Genomic DNA, 18,096 nt, shown 5'->3' with positions numbered 1-18,096 from the left:
GTGCTCACACACTCCTGTTACCCTGTCTCGAATGATTTAAAGTTGTTTCCGCTGTCTGGGCTCCCCCTCCTTGTTCTTGAGATAATTCCCAAGATTTCCATTTTGCTGGATTCCTGGCCTCTCCCTGAACTTACTCCCTTGACTCTGTTTCTGCAGGAGCAGGACCCTCCCTGACCCAGGAGCTCCAGCGCCGCCTTTGCTGCTCTGCCTCCTCCAAGAGCCCCTGCACAGCCCCTGCAGCTGCACTGTCCCTGCACAGCCCCTGCAGCTGCACTGTCCCTGCACAGCCCCTGCACTGTCCCTGCACAGCCCCTGCTCTGTCCCTGCACAGCCCCTGCAGCTGCACTGTCCCTGCACAGCCCCTGCACTGTCCCTGCACAGCCCCTGCAGCTGCACTGTCCCTGCACAGCCCCTGCACTGTCCCTGCACAGCCCCGGCACTGTCCCTGCACAGCCCCTGCAGCTGCACTGTCCCTGCACAGCCCCCTGCTCTGTCCCTGCACAGCCCCTGCAGCTGCACTGTCCCTGCACAGCCCCTGCAGCTGCTCTGTCCCTGCACAGCCCCCTGCTCTGTCCCTGCACAGCCCCCTGCACTGTCCCTGCACAGCCCCTGCTCTGTCCCTGCACAGTCCCTGCACTGTCCCTGCACAGCCCCTGCAGCTGCTCTGTCCCTGCACAGCCCCCTGCACTGTCCCTGCACAGCCCCCTGCAGCTGCACTGTCCCTGCACAGCCCCTGCAGCTGCACTGTCCCTTCAGAGACACCCAGCACCAGCCTGCCCAGCCAGGCGTCAGCACAGGCTGGGGAGCGCTCAGAGCAGCAGCTCCAGCCACCAAACCCAAGGATGCAATCCTCCAGCAAAGCTGAAATGCTCAGCACAGGGAGGGCAAGCCTCAACAGCCAGCAGCAATTGGCTGGCATCACTTCCAAAACAAGCACAGATGCCATCAGGCTCTAGGATGGATGAACTCAGGGGTAGAGCGCAAGTTGGTCTTTAGGGTCACTTCCAACCCAAACCTTTCTGGGATTCTAGGAACACTCAGTCCATGGTCATCATCACCCAGCCCACTGACACCTTCCCACTCCATTCACTCCAAATCCCTTGGGTAACTTCTCAGCTTGCTTTCCCTGCCTGGGTGACACGGTCCAAGTCTGGTGATTTGGTTCCAGCTGGAATTGGCAAAGCTCAGCTCAGGTTCAGCTTAGCTCAAGAAGATGAAAATGGTTTGACCTCTTTGGCTTCACTCCCACAGGGGCTCCCCCTCAACTCCTCATTTGGGCAGGAAGGATGGGCAGGGGATGAAGCGGCATAGCGATTCACCATCTCTCCTGCCAATGGCAATCTGTTGGGCCCACATCACAGCTGGGGTTCAGGGATGTCCCTGAGAAAGGAAAGACTGGTCTCCAGGAAATACTACCAGAGCCTGAGGATAAAACAAATAGCAGCAATTGGGCACAGCAGCCCATCCTCCTTCCTGAATATCTATAGAGTTGGAAGTTGGTGGAGGAAGTTACAAACTGCTTTTTAGGATTCAGATACCCAAACACCACCTCAGCCCTTGTGCAGACAGAGGTGAGGTGGCTTGACATCACCAAAGGTCCAGAAGTGTTTTAGGATCATCAGGATGAGCCCGACAGGTAAGGTCCAGACTGCCCTGGGATCACCGACATCCCTTGCAGAGCAGCCAGCTTTCCCGAAACCACTGAGTCATCTTTTACAAGTCACAAGAAATCCTTTGTTTATTTCTAGCCACTAATCCATCCACTCATTAATTCCTGCTCCAGTGAAAGTCTGTACCTTATTGCTGGGCTGGGCTTCACCGCAACTTCCACCTCTGACACCTCACCCGCCCTGTCCCTCGTTCTTCCCAGAAGGTGGCAGTCACTGCCCACGGTGCAGGGACAAAAGAGGGGAGTCCTGGGGAGGAGATCCGGAGCGGGGCCCAGGAGTGCTCTGGGCAGCCAGGCTGGTGGCAGGGCAGGTGTCCGGGGGTATCTGGGAACATGGTGGGGTGGGCTTGCATCGAGCCAGGGACTGAGGGGCAGCCACGCCTGGAATGGCAGGAGTGGCAGGGATGTGACCAGTGAGTCACGTTGTGTCCCAGGGTGGAAACAGAGAGCTCCTGGGGTGGACCTGAGGACACTGAGTCACAAGGGTGCTATTCCACGAAGGACTCTGAGTCAGGAGGGTGCTGTTCCACAAAGGTGATGAGTTCCAGAGGTGCTGTCCCAGGAGGGACACTGAGTCACTGGCCTGAGGTGTGCCAAGGTGTCGGTGATGTCATTCCCACTGCCTGTGGGAATGGGAACAGGGAGGCAGCACCCAGGGAAACTCAGCTGGCTGCAGGAAGGGCTGTGAGGGACAGGAGGTGATGGGGTGTGACAGAGAAACGGGGGACGTGGGGTGCATGGAACCTGAGGTCTCTGGGTGTCTTGGGTATAGTCAGGATGGGAAGTCCCCAGTCAGGGGAAAGGAGCCGGTGACAATGGAGACAAGAGGGAACAAGGGGGAAGGGGAACAAGGAGTGAAGTCCATGGGCTGGGGGTGTGGATGTGGTTTGTGGGGCTGCTCAGAGGTGAGGAAGAGGCTGAGCTCAGCTATGAACTGCAGCCAGAGCACACAACTGTGAATGAAGCCACTGGCATTTGGGATGGGGATGAGGAGAAATGGGAATGTCACCAGTGTGGGAGCACCATGCCCCTATGAACGTGTGGAGCCGAGGGGCAGAGGGGGTGTGGAGCTCTGTGCAGCAGGAGCACAAAGGGAGGGTGGAGTCCATACGCTGGGAGTTCGGGGAAAAGGAGCATGAAGGATTTGGGACGCAAGAAGGATGAAAGCACCGCGCACTGGGGCGCGGGAGGGAGGGCAGCACGGCCCGCTGGGGCTGCAGGGAGGATGGGATGCAGGCGACACACGTGCAGGGGCTGGCACTGATGCAGGAGCAGGGGAGCGCTCTGATGCAGCCAGGGAGCGCTCCCAGCATGGCACGGATGGCCTCTGCTGCTGGCCCCGGGCACCGGCCATGGCCAGGGCCCTGCGGGTGACAGTCACACTCGGGGAATGGCCGGGACAGCCACACTCGGGAACAGCCGGGACAGCCACACTCGGGAACAGCCGGGACAGCCACACTCACCCAGGTCACTCAGGGAATGGCCGGGTCCCCGCGGGTCGGGGACAGCGTGGCCCACTGGAGGCAGCACAGCCCTTCCAGCTCCTAGAATGAGTTCCGTGAGCCGCTCCTGCCGCGCCACCCACCCCGATCGCCACCCAGCTCTGCTGTTTGTCACCTCCTTGTCACCTGCCCGGAGCCGTGCGGGCCGTGGGACCAGGGCAGGAGGGTTGGTGACAGCAGCCCCGGGCACCAGCAGTCCCAGCCACGCCGAGATTGCAGACTCAGAAGTCGGGCAGGAGCCCAGGGACCCAGGCGAGCTCATGTGTCTGAGTGGGGCCCTGGAACACCGCGGGGATGGGGGTGAGGGGAGGAGCGGGCAGATTGCAGTCACATTTGGATGCTGGGAAAGGAAAATGCTCCTTTTTCTAAGGATGTGAGTGCAGAGCAATCCCACCCAGGGTGTGTGAAGCCCCACCAGCCACCCTGGCCCTGTCCTGCTGTCTGTCACCCCCTCGGCCATGGGGAGATCACAGAATCACTAAGGCTGGAAAAAGCCCTCCGAGACCATCGAGTCCAACCATTCTCCCAGCACTGCCAAGGCCACCACTGCCCCATGTCCCCAAGTGCCACGTGCACAGGGCTGTTAAACCCCTCCAGGGCTGGGGACTCCACCCTGCCCTGGGCAGCTGTGCCAGGGCCTGACTGCCCTTTCTGTGAAGAAGTATTTCCTAATTTCCAACCTGATCCTCCCTCCTCCCTCTGTCTCCCCATGGGGGCTCTCCAGATCCCACCTGGCTGTCACCCCACAGGGTTTTCCTTCCCTGCTCTGCCCAATTCTGCACCCAGCAGAGCATTCCACCTCCACCTTGTGTGGCTCAAGTGCCCCATGGGATGGTTGTCCATGCTTTCCCAGCTCAGGAAATGCAGCAGACAGCTCAGAGGACCATGAAGGGCCCTTTCCCAGAGCTGGAAATGTCTTGGGATGCCCTGAAGCCATTCCCTGGTGCTGGTAGGCTCCTGCACCACCAAGAAACTGCAGTCAGGACCGATGCACAGAGGATGCAGCTCATGACCGTGACAGCCTCCAGTGACAGTTACCATGACTGTCCCCAAAGTCCTCTGAGCCAGAAGCTGCCAAGTCCACGGTTGTCCCCCTGCAAGCATCTGTCCCTTGCCCCGGGAACACCCACACCACAGCCGGACCCAGGAGCTGTGTGGGCCACCCAGGAAGTCTCTGAGGCACACAAGGCCACGGGGCTGAGCATTCTGTCACTCCAGCCTGATGAAGAAGCTTAGGGATATTCCAACATTATTGGGATGTCCAGGGGGACAGCATCAGTCCCACCCCAAGGGCCAAGGATGTGCCAGGGCTGCCCTGCACAGGCCCTGGGCCATGCAAGCCCACCTGCCCACGGTACCAATGCCACCACACTTCACCTGGGCATCCAGGAAGCCTCAGAGGGGGGACCTGCAGGCAGGTTTGGTGCCAGGTGACATTGCCCACCCTGGAGATGCCTGGCCCAAATGCAGCACAGGCCTGGCCTTTGCCAACTCCTGTCCCAGCTCAGTGGCAGCTTTGGAGGTGAGGGCCCCACCTAAGCTATGCTTCCACCCCTACAGCAACTCCTTGGGGAGGGAGGGCAGGAGAGGCCCCAGCAGAGATCTGTGGGCTCGGGGGGCTCAGCCCCTGCCTTGGGGGCACACGTTCCCCCAGGTCCCTTCGAGGGGCAGTGGGGACACTCCATCAGGGCAGCTGAGCTGAGCTCCAGTGTCCCAGCACCCCATCAGGGCACAGAGAGAGCCGTGTTCCCTGGCAGGGGACAAGGACAGCGCCCCAAGGAACTGCACCATCAGAGAGGAACGTCCTGTGACCCAGTGGGAGCCCGCCAGCACCAGGCCACATGTCAGGACAAAGTCCAGCCTCACACCGGCACCGGCCATGGGACGCTCCAGCCTGCCAACACCTGCTGCCACCTCTGTCCCCTGCCCAAGCAGGGATGGCCCAGGCCATCCCACGCTGGCAACAGGCCCTGTGCAGACCCCAGCAGGGCCATGCTGGGCCCCAGCCAGCCCAGAGTTGTGGGGGTGGCACGGGGTGCAGGTGTTTGCACAGCTGTGCTGTGACAGAGCCAGCCAGCCACGGCAAGGGGATGGAGAAAGCACCGGCAGATTCGGGGCTGATCTGTACAGGTCAAGGCTGCAGAAGGTGAGGCCCAGTGGGCCCTGGGGCCAGCAGAGCAGGGACAGGGGGTGCTGGAGGTGCATTCTGGCACTGCTTCCTCGAGGGAAGTTCACTTAGTGGTGGCAACCATGGCGAGACTGAGAGAGTCCTTGCTGGAGGCCACAGCCCTCCTAAGGACGCCAAGCACGAGGGACAGGACTGGGCCCACGCTAGTGGCAGCAGGGGGGACAAAATGCCCATGGACAGTGGCAGGAGCTGTCACAGCACCGCAGCCCCAGCCCGGGAGCCATCCCTGTGCCTGGGGTGGGTGGCACGGTCGCTGCTGTCCCGGGCCGAGCCCTGGGCGCCCCCAGCCCCGCGCTGCGCTCTGCGGCTCCGCCAGGAACCCCGAGCGCGGCCGCGCCGGTCCGTGCCGCGGGCGGAGGGCTCCCTCTCGAGGGTCCCGGCCAGCACTGACCGACCGACCGCGGGCTGAGCCGGCCCCGCCTGTGACACCGACAGGGCCCCAGGGAGGGACACAGGAGGTGACGAGGCCACCGGCGCGGCCTCGGAGCGGCCACCGGCTCCGTCAGGGCACCGCATTTTCTTCCCGTCATTAATTAGCAGCTGAATCCGTCACTAATTAGCGGTTGGATCCGTCTGTTTCGCTCTGGGAACAGCCGGAGGCGACGGGCACAGCTGTGGCTTGTCCCAGAGCTTGTCCCTCGGCCTCGCTGCGACACCAAAGGTTAACGGGGACTCCCGCAGTGACCTCGCCCTTGGAGGGATAACGCAGCTGGGTACGGAACCTCACAAACGTTGGGCACCTGCATCAGGCACTCCGGAGAACTGTGACCTGGAGGTGACATCCTGCCCCCGCCGTGCATCGCGCGGGGTCTCAGGGCTGTTCTTGCTCTGAGCCAAACCCCAACCTCACCCAGGTCACACACTGATGTCACCCCACGAGCTGCAAGGAGCCGGCCGCCATCATCAACCCAGCTCCCCGCTCCTCGCAGGAGCCAGCCCGCGCCTCTCCCTCCCCGCCACGGCCCGCTCCCGGCCCCTGTCCCCTGTCCCCACGGGGCAGCGCACCATGACCCCCGGCCCGAGGGGCGGCACGGACAAGCAGCAGCTGCCCGACAGTGCGTGGCCTCCTCCCCGGGGGCAGTCCCGGGTTGTCACTGCCGCACACGGTGCGACACGGCGGGCGCGGGGGGCCGCCACGCTGGGTGACGGTCGGAGTGGAGGAAGGAGATGCGGAGGCAGGATGGAGAACAGCGCAGCGCTGGGGCCGTGTGGGGCTGGGGCCAGGGCCCGGGCAGGAGGTGACCTGTCCAGGACACTGTCCCCGCGCCTGGGACACGAGTGACGCAATGGGCACTGACCCCTGCAGGTGACAGCAGCAGGAACAGGGGACACTGCTGGAGACAGGCGCCCTGGGGGCCCCGGTGCCGCTCCCCGCGGGGATTCGGTGTCACGGCCCTAGGGTATTTAGGTCACCATTGCTGGACTTGGCCAGCCCCCCAGGATATCTGACGCCTCCCTGGGCCATTGGTCACCACTCGGACATTTGGTCAGGTCTCAGGACACCGGGTCCTTCCCCCCCCCCGTTGCCCAGCGCACTTGGTCGCTCCCAACGCCCCGAGGGGCAGCTCCGGCTGCCAATGGAGCGCGGGGGCGTGGCCGGGGCGGGCGCCCCCAACCAATTGGCCGGGGCGGGGTCGCGTGTTCTGTGGGGCGGTCCTGGGCGGGGTCATTGTGGAACCTCGCTTGGGGGCGTGTCCTGGGCGAGCGGAGAAGCCAATGAGGCACTGCGGGCGCGTCGCGAGCGGGGGGCGGGGCCAAGTGCTTTAGGGGCGTGTCCGGGGCGGAGCCTCCGTCTCAATGGTGGCGGGGGCGGGCCCGGCGCGGGTCAGTCGGCCCGGACGGTACCGGGCGGTACCGGGATGGGGCTGCCGACGGCCGTGCGGGACCGCGTGGCTGCGGTGCACCGGGGCTCGGCGCTGCCCGAACGGCTGCGGCTCTACGACGGCTGGGCCGCCCTCTACGAGCAGGTACCGGGGACACAGAGGGAACGGGAACGGGGCCGTGGGTGTCCCCGCTGACCGCCGTGTCCCCGCAGGATGTGGCGGCTCTGGAGTACCGGGCACCGTATCTCGCCGCCGCCTCGCTCGCCTTCGCCTTCCCCGCGCCGCGTGCGGAGGCGCGGCTGCTCGACGTGGCCTGTGGCACCGGGCTCGTAGCGCGAGAGGTACCGGTGGCACGGGCCGGGGCTAACGGAACGGGACAGGGCGGGACGGGCTGGGGGTAACGGGACGGGGCGGGGCGGGGGTGACGGTGCCTGTGTCCCCGCAGCTGCACCGGCGCGGGTTTCGCTGCGTGGACGGCGTGGACGGCAGCGCGGGGATGATGGAGCGGGCGCGGAGCACCGGGCTCTACCAGGAGCTGCGGCTCTGCGTCCTGGGCAGGGAGCCGCTGCCCGCGCCCGCAGGTAACGGGAGGGGGCGGACCCCGGGACCCCTCGGTGACACCCACGGGTGACGGGCCGGCACCGGGCGGGGGAGCCCCGGAGGGTCCCCCCGGTGATGCCCCGTGTCCTCGCAGAGCACTACGACGCCGTGACGGTGGTGGGGGCCCTGGGCGAGGGCCAGGTGCCGAGCACGGTGCTGCCGGAGCTGCTGCGGGTCACCAAGCCGGGTAAGGAGGGGCCGCTTCCCCTCCGCGCCGGGACCCCCGGCGTGCTGGGATGGGACACCGAGCCCCGGTGGATGCGGGACCCCCGCCGGGCTGGGATGGGACACCGAGCCCCGGTGGATGTGGGTCCCTTGCTGACCACTGGGCCCGTGGCACAGCTGGAACACGGCCTTGTCCCTGCTGCATGCATGGGCGATTCACGGGGTCTCTGACCCTGCCCGCTGCCAGGGCTGGGCAGTGGGACAGGTGGCAGTGAAGGTGCTGGTGTGTGACAGCTGTGCTCAGGCGGGACATCCTGCCCATGCCCTGCCGGCCCCTATGCTGCCCATCTCTGCCTGCTGTCCTGCCTGTCCCCTGTCCGCTGCCCCGTCCGTGCCCGCTGACTCCGGGCAGGCTCTCGGTGCCTCCCCGTGTCCCCGCTCCGTGTCAGTGTTACCTGTCTCCTGTCCCGCAGGCGGCTTCCTGTGCCTGACGACGAGGAGCAACCCCTCGAACCTGCGGTACAAGGCGGAGCTGGAGGCCGCGCTGGGGCAGCTGGAGCAGAGAGGAGCCTGGCAGAAGCTGCAGGCCCAGGAAGTGGAGTACTGGGAGAGGGCCACCTCCGAGGAGGAGAGCACCCAGGGCACTGGCTACATCTCTGGGGTGGTCTACATCTACCAGAAGTGCCCTGTTCCCAACCTCGAGGAGGGCTGAGAGCTAGCATGGCTCTGGAGGGGGGGTGAGCACTTGACCCTTTGTAAAACAGAGCCCAGTGGCCCCCTCCTGCAGCACAGCAGCTGCTGGGGGCGGCAATATTCTGGGGGAATTTCCCCATTCCCTTCCTTGGTTCCTTCTCACCGAGGTCTGGGCTTGGTTGGGGCCCTCGTCTGCTGCACCGCACAGGGAGGGTCTCTGGATTCACCAGCGTCTCCTGGGTGCCACCTTTAGCTCTGACATTTAGGTATTGACCCCAACACCTCACCGTTCACCATGACATCTCACAGACCCACATGGCTGTTCTGAGGCATGTCCAGTCTGGGATTTCTTCCCACTTTCTCCATCTCAGCACTCATGGTCAAATCTGGATCCTTCTCCATCTCCTACCCCCAGAGTCTTTAGCTGGGGACTGCTGGAGGTGGGTCCCCGCTGCTGTGTCCTGTGGCCTCTCCTCCTCCCTAGGGACCAAGCCAGCCCTGAGGTGCAGGAGCCTCCATGTCCAGAGTCAAAGCAGCAACGCCAAGGTGACTCCCAGCTGGAGAGGCTTTCCAAGTGCCACATCTGCCTTGCATCCCACAACAGCTGCTTGAATCTCATTTTCCCACAGCTTTGTAGTTAATGTTCAGGGAGGGGAAATGAGTCTGGAAGGGATTTGGGGAGCTGGCAGCTGCTCCCCACCCAGGAGCCATCCAGCACTGCCTGCCCAGCCTGTTCCCCCAGCCCCTTGCTGGGCTGCCTTCACAATTCCTCCTCCACTGCTCCCTTGGGAAGTTTTTTACCCAAATCTCTTCCTGGAATATTTGTTTGTTTTGTTTTTTTTTCATTTTTCCCTTCCCTCAGACCTGTTCCTGCTTATCCTGTTCCTATGTTCCTGGAGAAGAGGTTGCATCCTTCCCCTCAGGAGCTGTTCTCAGTGTGAGGCAATGGCTGTGTCTGTCCCTGTTCCTCACCCAGGGCATCCCACATCTTCCACACTCACCCTCTCCATGGCTCTTGTCACCCTTCTGCTTTGTCCCCCATGTTCTGGGGTCCCTGTGCCCATCAGTCCTGCTGCTCCCTCCCCATTTGTCTCCAGCACTGTTCCCTGGGCAGCTGGGGGTTGTGGCTGTGCCCAGCCCTGCACTTGCCTGTTCAATAAAGCTCTGTCCCTGCTGTCTGTTGGCTGTGTGTTGTTCCCAGAGCAGTGGGAATGTGCCCCCTCCAGGGTGGGTGGCCAGGAGCTTGGGAGGGGGGATTCAGCCTTTCTCTGGGGTTCCCTCCCAGTCCATGGGGGCTCAGAGCACCTGGTGTCCCCCTGTGCCTCTCTTAGCTCAGCATCCTCTCCCTGCCTCTGTTTCCTGCTGCAAGGAATACCAGGAGCTGCCTGACTGCTGCTGATCCCCCTGGGAAGATGGGGATGTTGTAGGTGCTGGAGCACAGCAGCTGGCAGGGCACAGCACCCCCAGGACGCGTCACCATCCTCCCCACACCGCGCTGTTCAAAATGAGCCCAGGCAGCCTTGGTGGCACCAGGATGTTTATAGTCCCTGCCCTGGGGAAGGGCACATGTGGGGACCGTGCTGGGAGTGAGCCAGCGTGGGGATGGGCAGGGGGAGGCAGTGCAGGGGCAGGGTGTGGCACGGGGATGCAGGACAGGGACAGTGGTGCTCTGCCTTGGGCTGGCACCTGGGCACAGTGGCTCACACATAGTCCTTCATGGCATAGCCCATTGGGCCGCAGGTTTTCACTGCCCTGTACTTCTTGGGGTAGGGGTCCTGCTGGGACTGGGATCCTGAGCAGCACAGGACGCCCCCACCGAAGAGCTGCAGGGCACTGGAGGCCCAGCCGATGTAGAGGGCAGCCCCCAGCTCTCTCTTGAGGGCCTCAGGCACCATGGGGTTGTAGAAGTTGCTGACGATGCTGTTGGCAGACCAGGAGACAGGGATGAGCAGCATGATGCTGGCCATGATGAAGATGACGCCTGCCACCGCAGAGATCCTGCTCTTGGTGCCGCTGTCGTCCACGCAGCGGGTGCAGTCGGCTCCCGAGAGGGCGATGAAGAAGGCAAGGCAGGCCACGAAGATGGAGGTGACCACCAGGGCACGAGCAGCTTGCAGGTCAGAGGTGAGCTCCAGCAGGGAGTCGTAGGCCTTGCACTGCATCTGCCCTGTGCTCTCATAGACACAGTTCATCCACAACCCTTCCCAGAACACCTGGGCCACCACGATGTTGGAGCCGATGAAGGCCGTCACCTTCCACATAGGCAGGGCACAGGTGAGGATGGAGCCCAGCCAGCCCAGGGCGGCCATCATCAGTCCTCCCGTCTGCATCGTCATCATCGCCATCAAGAGCTCCTGCAGGGACAGGCACGGGTGTCACAGGCACAGCCCACAGCCAGGGACAGCGTGGGCTTCGTCTGGTATGCCCTGCTCCCCCCCAGGATGGGAATGGCTGCAGGACAGCATGGGGGACACGGGGACTTAAAGGGCACGGGGACACGAGTGGCATGGGGCGGTGCTGCAGGACAGGATGGGGACACATGTGGCACTGAGGAGCCAGGCCCCAAGCAGGAGCCCCCGTGTGTCACACTGGCCCCTACACTGTCCCCACAGTGCAGCACAGCCTCTGTCATCCCCCCTTTCCTGGCCATGGCAAGAGTCAGGGAAGGCATGGCTTATGGGGGGCAGGATGGGGGGCTAGGTGGGCCCATCCCCCAGTGCTGCAGAGTGCAAACCCCCCACCTCACACCCATCCCATGGCCTGCCCTGGTGCCCACCCCCTGGTGCCCACCCCATGTCCCACTCCAGCACGGGTGCTCAGCCTCCCCGGCCACAAGCCTCGTGACAGGGGCACAGGGAAGGGCACAGGGCACGGCAGGGAAAGCAGCCCCCCACAGCACTCAGCACTGCCTGCTCCCGTTCTGGCTTTGCCCTCACAGCCATCCCACAGTGCCCTTTGGACCCAGGATCTCCTCTCCAGGAGAAAAGGGAAACGGATCAGAGCTGAGCTCTGCCCCGATCCCAGCTCTGGGGCTCAGACCTTCTGTGATACCATCCCAGAGAAGCCCCAGGAGCAGCCCCAAGAGGGCAAACCCTGGTGAGGAGCTACAGGGTCACCACAGATGGCATCCCTGGGAGAGGGGTGGCTGGTGTAGGGACACATGCTGGGCATACTGGCAGCTCCACCATGACCATGTGTGACTGCTGTGGCCCTGGCTCAGCCCACATCCAGCTCAGCCCCTCACGGAGCAGAGTTCACCCCTGGGTGCCGTGCCGTGCTTGGCACGTGGGACCAGCCGGGGTTTTATGGCCCCGAGCTCAGCGGGTATCGGTTGTGCCTGGCACACCCTGCGGCTCCTGCCAGAGGTTTCACCATCATTTCCCCTGTCTCGGTTTTGGTTTCTCCAGCCTCTCCTCTCCTGCTGTATCCGCACTCCTTACCCCAGCACCTTTTATCCCTCAGGAGCCTGATGGACACTCAACACTGGCCTTGGCATCCCCCGGGCCATGAAAGACCCTTTGGGCCAAAACCACGGCCCCTTCCCCCGTGCTGCAGGCAGGCAGGGGCCGGGGTGGTGGGCAGCATCCCAGGCACCCTTCCCCAGCCAGCGGGACCTGGCCACACGAGACATCCCAAACAGGGCCCACGAGCGCCTGCAGGGGGACAAGTGGTGCCTCCACGGATCCCCGGGGATGCTCGGCAGAGCCTTGAGCTCACATTCCCACCTGCCCACTGGCACCACAGGGTTACAGGCATGTTTTCCACCATTCCCGCGCCCGTGAAGGGACTGAGGAGCTGGAAGCCTTCTAGCTCTCAGATCCAGAAGAGATACCCAGAGCTAGGCGGGGTCACCCCCGTCCCCCAAACCCCAAGGAAGGAAGGAAGGAAGGAAGGAAAGGAAGGAAAGGAAGGAAAGGAAGGAAAGGAAGGGAAGGAAGGAAAGGAAGGAAAGGAAGGAAAGGAAGGAAAGGAAGGAAAGGAAGGAAGGAAAGGAAGGGAAGGAAAGGAAGGAAGGCAGAGCAGAGCAGAGCAGCGCTTGCCGTGCAGGAAGCGAGATAGGCAAAGCAGCGGGCGCTGCCCACGCCGGCCTGGGGCTCGGGGATGGCACCGGGGCCAGCGCGCCCCGACCCGGACCCGCCCCAGCCGGCGCCCGCCGCCTTCTGCCGGCTCGGGTGGGGAGATCGCGGCGGGACAGGCGTGGGACAGCCCTGCGCCCCGTCCGGCGCCGCCAAGGCTCTGTGCCGCTGTCACCCTCGGGCGGCCCGGGAGGGGAACGGGGAGGGGACGCCAGGGCTGGAACAGGCGGCGGGGATCTCAGGAGACTGCGAAGAACAGATCTGGGTGATCTCTCAGGAGAGCCCAGGGCACAGGAGCACCGGGCTGTCCCACCACCGAGGCGGGTGTTGAGAGCGCAAAGAACACGAGGCACAGCGGGGTGAGAGCAGCTGCCGTTTAATGCGGGAAGGCTGAACACGGGCAGGGGTACCGTGAGACTGCGCTCCCGCCCCGGGCGCCCCACGCTGGGGCCATGGATGGGGTCGGGTCCGGGGGACGCCCCCCACCATGCGGGGGCACAGCCCCGCTCCCGCCCCGCCTCCCCGACCGGTTTTCCCAGCCCGGCTGCTGCCGTCCCACTCCCAGGATAATGATGCCCCCGCCCTGGGGAGCTGCCGCGAGAAATCACACTCTGTACGGCCGCTCCGAGCCCCGAAAGTAGGTCAAAGTCATAATTTAGAGAGCAGGCAGGTGACAGCCCCTGTCACCCCTCAAGACCCTGCCGGGGTTTGCAGAACCACTACGTCCCTGTGACCACGCGGGACAGGTTCGCGGTCCCTATCAGCACCGACACCGCCACCCACCCCGAGGGACAGACACGTCCCGGGGAGCTCCACGCGGGGAAAGAGAGCCCCGTGCCACCCGTGGGACGGGCTCCTGGGAGCTGTGTCACCCCACGGCACACCCCGATACCGGGAGCCAGCTAATGCTCGAGGGGGAGATCAGGTGATGTCTCGGAGAAGATGCCTCAGCTGGGCGCTCCGGGGGGAGCAGAGCCCCCACCGCGGACAGCCAGGACAGGATCTCCTTGTCCCCTGTCTCAACCGAGATTAGAGAATCGGCTGCAACCCCGGTGGAACAAAGGCGGCTCTGTCTGCCTTCCCTCGCACCGCCCCGGCGCCCGGCCAGCCCCAGCCCGGCCGGGGAGGTTTTGCGTGTCCTGGGAGGTCCCTGCGCCCTGGAGCGGCCGGGGGTCCAGGCAGGCGCGGCGGCTCCTACACGTAGTTGCTGGCTGGCAAGGAGCGAGCAGCCGTGAACTTGGCGGAGTAGGGCTTCTCCCCGCGGGGGGGGCAGGTGCAGCACAGGATCCCCCCCCCAAGCAGCAGCAGCGCCGAGGCCGCCCAGCCCACGTAGAGGGACGAGCCCAGGTCCCGCTTCTGCGAGTCAGAGACCAGCGGGTTGTAGAAGTCCTGGATGATGCTGTTGGCTGACCACGAGATGGGGATGAGGATGAGGATACCGGCGACGATGAAGATGATGCCGGAGAAGATCATGACCTTGGCTTTGGCGGTGTCATCCTCCACACAATTGGTGCATTTGCCGCCGGTGACGGCCAGCAGGGTGCCCAGGATGGCCAGGACGATGGCCACCACCACCATGGCACGGGCAGCTTGCAGGTCCTGCGGCAGGGCCAGCATGGAGTCGTACACCTTGCACTGCATCTGCCCCGTGCTCTGCACCACGCAGCTCATCCAGAGCCCTTCCCAGATGATCTGCGCCACCACGATGTTGTTCCCCACGAAGGCCGTCTCCCGCCACATGGGCAGCGCGCAGCACAGGATGGAGGCCAGCCAGCCGATGACAGAGAGGGCGATGCCCAGCACCTGCATCCCCATGGAGGCCATCGCTCGCCGCCCGTTCCCCGCCCGCCTCCCGCCGCGCAGTGCCGGCTGCCGGGACCATGGCAGGCATTTTATGCCTTTGCCGAGGGAGGAGCGCCGCCGCAGCCGCCGGCCTGCCGCCGGCACCGGACGGAGGGGTAGAACCAGTTTCCCGGGATTCTTCCACTTGTATTTCTCCCTGCAGTGATGACACTTAATATCCCGGTTGCTCCCACGGAGGAGGATGCAGGGGATTGGAACCAGGCCACCCAGGTGCAGGAGTGCATCCCATTGCTGTGGGCAGGCAGGACATCATGCCCAGGGCAGCACTGGGATGCTAAAGGGGAAGAGCCAGTGTCTAGGCACCAGGGTATCTCTGCCATCTCTGCCAGAACCCTCTGCTCCTTCACTTGGATGGGGTCCCTTCAGGCCTTCATGCCTCAACTTCCCTCCAGCTCATAGGCCAGCCTCTGGCCCCCCATGGCCCCATGCCGGGGGAGGAGCACATTGTTCCCTCTGGCTGCTGGGCTCCATGCCCGGCAGGACACAAGCGGCTCTTGTTTGCTCCTTGGCATCCATACCAGCACTTGCAGCCCTCCATTAGGCCTCGGGCAGGAGGTGCCACCGCCCACACCCACAAACCGGTTGGAGCGGCTGCCATTTCCCCACAAAGGAGAGACGGCACTGCCTGGGGCTACAGGGGGCAGACCCCAAACCCAGCTCACCTGTGCCCCAGTGCCAAGCCAGGGTTCACACAGCCACCCTCAGCCCCAGCTCTGCCCGTGTCCCACTGCCTGCGTGGTGGGGTTGGGTGGGTTGGGGCTACAAGGGGCAAATGCAGCCTCGAGCTGTCCCAGAGCCATACCCACTGATCCCACTGATCACATCCAGAGCCACACCCACTGATCCCAGTGCTGATGCCAGTACCAATACCAATACTGATGCCATGCTGATGCCAATACCAATGCCAACACTGATGCCATGCTGATGCTGACCTGTCCTCTTTAAATGCATGACTCCCACACGGGCTCCCTCCCTACTCCCTGCAAGCCCCTGTGCAGGCACAGCACAACACCAGACAGATGGCACAGACAGACGGACGGACATTGCACTGTTTCATCACCCTAGCTTAATCCTGGGCCCCAGGAAAAGATAAGAGGCAGTGCAATAATCTTAGTTTTCCTGAGCACTGGGTTACCATCACGATTCAATCATTTGTTCTTATTGCTTGGTGTGACGGACTCTGGAGCTGCTACTGCTCGTGCCAGGATGTCCCTGGGCATCATGTCCCAGTGTGGTGGGACAAGCCTGGTGGCCCATGCACTGTGGTGCCAGGAGGATGCCTGGGGACACCCACGTCTCACAGCAGACCCCAGCCTAGGGAGATGACCATAGTCCTGCCTGCCTGACCTGTGCCAGAGGAGCTGCCCAGGCTCCGTCCCTCTGTCCTGCTGGAACGCCCGCATTGTTCACATACCAGAGGGTCTACCCTGCGGCCAGAACCTTGTGGGCAAGGGCTCCCTTTAATCTACAAGGTTCCGGAGCATCCCCGCCGGGGCCAGACTCTGCCTGAGGCTTTCACCTCCCAGCCAGCTGCTGTAACCACCGCAGTGTTTGGGCTTGGAGAGAGGCACACGCCCGGGCGCGCGTGTGTGCGTGTGTGTGTGTGTGTGTGTGTGTGTGTGTGTGTGTGGCTCCCAGCGGCACGGTGTCCCCGCAGGCACGTGGGGACATGTCTCTGGGCTGGGGACAAATGGCAAGGTGGGGACAGGGACGGAGCATCAAAGCTTGAGCTGCTCATGCTCCCCCTCGGAGGCAGAGCAGGCGCCAGCACGGCATCTGACAGCCAATTACTGTAATTAATGCTGGAACGTGACATATATTCCACCTGGCAGTTGCCACGCAGGGGCAGCCCCTGTGCCCTTCCCCACATTCCCAAGTGACACACCCACCCGGACAGCACTGCTGGCCCCGTGTCCCCAGCACTGCCGGACAGACAGACACCAGCTTGGCATGGAGGAGCAGCAGCCGACCCCAGAGCCCTGAGGATGGTGGTGCAGCACAGGTGGGACCACCAAGTGCCTCAGGACATGCCATCCAGGACAACCACTCCACAGACACCAGCCCCACACGGACACCAGCCCCACAGCCCTATCCCAATGCTCATTGCCAGTGCATCCTGCAGGACCCCAGTCCCAGATTTTCCCAAGTGTCACCTGCAAGAACCCATGGCACAGGCACACGTCCTGGTGGGACCACAGCCCACTTGCCCAGCAGGAAGCTCCTCCACCCCAAAACAGGCTGCTCAACACACTCAACCCATCCTGAGCCTTCACCACCCAGCACCTGCCCCAGCATCCAGACAGCCGTGGATGCCCTGCCCCAAATGCAGTGGGATTTGCAGGACATGCAGGAGCCTGGGTTCCCATCCCTGTTACGCTGCACTAACAGGGTTTGTGAGGGCAGAGCTCCCGTTCTGGCACATCCATCAGGAAAACCTTCTGACACTTTTCCTGTATTCACCAGCATGGGGACACACTACAGCCCCTCAGCTGGGCAGTGAGGCCATTCCCAGGCAGGAAGGTGACATTAAACACAGTGCCACCACAATGCCAGGCACTGCTGGGTGCACAGCAGAGGCTGTGTCACCCTGGCCTTGCTCAATGTAGAGGATACCCCGCAGAGAGAGGGCTCGGGGCATGAATCTCCTGCCAAAAATGTCTTGGGGATACCTCCACCAAGGACATGAGTGTCAGTCCCACCTCACATAGCCCACACCACTGAGCCGAGAGCCCCTCATTCCCCAGGACCCACACATGGACCCACCAACCTGGCTACCTCAAGGTCCCAAAGAGGCAGGTGAGACTTGCCAGCAAATGATGATCCACCGGGATCTCTGGCTTCACATCTGCCAAGCAAGGCACGGCCAACAACCCTCCCACTCAGGCTGTGAGGAGCGGGGCAGCTTCTCCCCGCTGGAGGCTGAGGATTAGTTACCGACAGCCCAGAGACTGAATGTTCCCAAAAAACATCCTTGCCCAACATAAATCCCTCCGACCCACTCAAAAATGCACAGTCAGGTTGTTTGTCGCTGGGGGAAAGCAAAGTCTTATCGGGAGGGGAGCCGCACGCCGGACCTGTGGGGTCCCTGCAGGGAGAGAAGGGACCTTCGGCCTGAAGTCGCTCTGAAAGTCAAAACTCTGTCCAGTTTCTATGCAACAAGTGGCTCCCGACAGGGAAAACGCCCCTAAGCGCTGCCAGGGTGGTTGGCGAAGGGATGGGGGAGATGATGGATCAGGAAGGGGTCACGGCGGTGCAATGGGGGTGTCCCCACCGGCGACGCTCGGAGGAAGCGGGATGTCACGGCAAAGCCCTGGGGAACACGGTCGGATCTGTCGGGGTGGGGATGCCGGGGCACGGTCCAGCATCCCGCAGCGAACCCCCCGACACATCCCACCGGTCCGTGTCCCCGCCGCCCCCAGCCCCGAGTGCCGCAGCCGCCTCCCCGCCCCGCCGCAGACAGAGCTGCCATTGATGCTCGGAGCCGCCTCACCTGCTCCCGCCGCGCCGAAGGGGCTCC

General features: G+C 63.5%; 3 protein-coding genes across 3 annotated transcripts; 1 reads left to right on the top strand and 2 right to left on the bottom strand.

Moving 5' to 3' along the window:
• The first annotated feature begins 7,161 nt into the window (after nucleotides 1-7,161).
• Nucleotides 7,162-9,818, top strand: METTL27 (methyltransferase like 27). The gene is made up of 5 exons (XM_059486927.1): nucleotides 7,162-7,326; nucleotides 7,395-7,523; nucleotides 7,628-7,763; nucleotides 7,877-7,969; nucleotides 8,421-9,818. The coding sequence occupies exons 1-5, from the start codon at nucleotides 7,219-7,221 to the stop codon at nucleotides 8,657-8,659; spliced, it is 705 nt and encodes a 234-aa protein (XP_059342910.1). The 5' UTR covers nucleotides 7,162-7,218; the 3' UTR covers nucleotides 8,660-9,818.
• Nucleotides 9,819-10,340: 522 nt separating this feature from the next.
• LOC132082657 (claudin-4-like) lies at nucleotides 10,341-18,096 on the bottom strand. The gene is made up of 2 exons (XM_059487023.1): nucleotides 18,070-18,096; nucleotides 10,341-10,994 (listed from the first exon to the last, which is right to left on the bottom strand). Exon 2 carries the CDS (start codon nucleotides 10,983-10,985, stop codon nucleotides 10,341-10,343), a length of 645 nt encoding a protein of 214 aa, XP_059343006.1. The 5' UTR covers nucleotides 10,986-10,994; nucleotides 18,070-18,096.
• LOC132082632 (claudin-4-like) lies at nucleotides 13,262-14,540 on the bottom strand. Its single transcript, XM_059486984.1, has one exon. It carries the CDS (start codon nucleotides 14,538-14,540, stop codon nucleotides 13,911-13,913), a length of 630 nt encoding a protein of 209 aa, XP_059342967.1. The 3' UTR covers nucleotides 13,262-13,910.

The sequence above is a fragment of the Ammospiza nelsoni genome, chromosome 21, assembly GCF_027579445.1.
Source record: "Ammospiza nelsoni isolate bAmmNel1 chromosome 21, bAmmNel1.pri, whole genome shotgun sequence".
NCBI classification, from domain to species: Eukaryota; Metazoa; Chordata; class Aves; order Passeriformes; family Passerellidae; genus Ammospiza; species Ammospiza nelsoni.
This window is presented reverse-complemented; position numbering and strand designations above follow the sequence as displayed.

What these genes read in the sequence shown, in the direction of transcription:
- METTL27 (XM_059486927.1), top strand. Translation starts at nt 7,219, where the DNA reads ATGGGGCTGCCGACGGCCGTGCGGGACCGCGTGGCTGCGGTGCACCGG. An exon ending in GGGCCGCCCTCTACGAGCAG is followed by an intron (nt 7,327 to 7,394) that starts GTACCGGGGACA and finishes GTGTCCCCGCAG; the next exon opens with GATGTGGCGGCTCTGGAGTA. An exon ending in CCGGGCTCGTAGCGCGAGAG is followed by an intron (nt 7,524 to 7,627) that starts GTACCGGTGGCA and finishes GTGTCCCCGCAG; the next exon opens with CTGCACCGGCGCGGGTTTCG.
- LOC132082657 (XM_059487023.1), bottom strand. Translation starts at nt 10,985, where the DNA reads ATGGCGATGATGACGATGCAGACGGGAGGACTGATGATGGCCGCCCTG.
- LOC132082632 (XM_059486984.1), bottom strand. Translation starts at nt 14,540, where the DNA reads ATGGCCTCCATGGGGATGCAGGTGCTGGGCATCGCCCTCTCTGTCATC.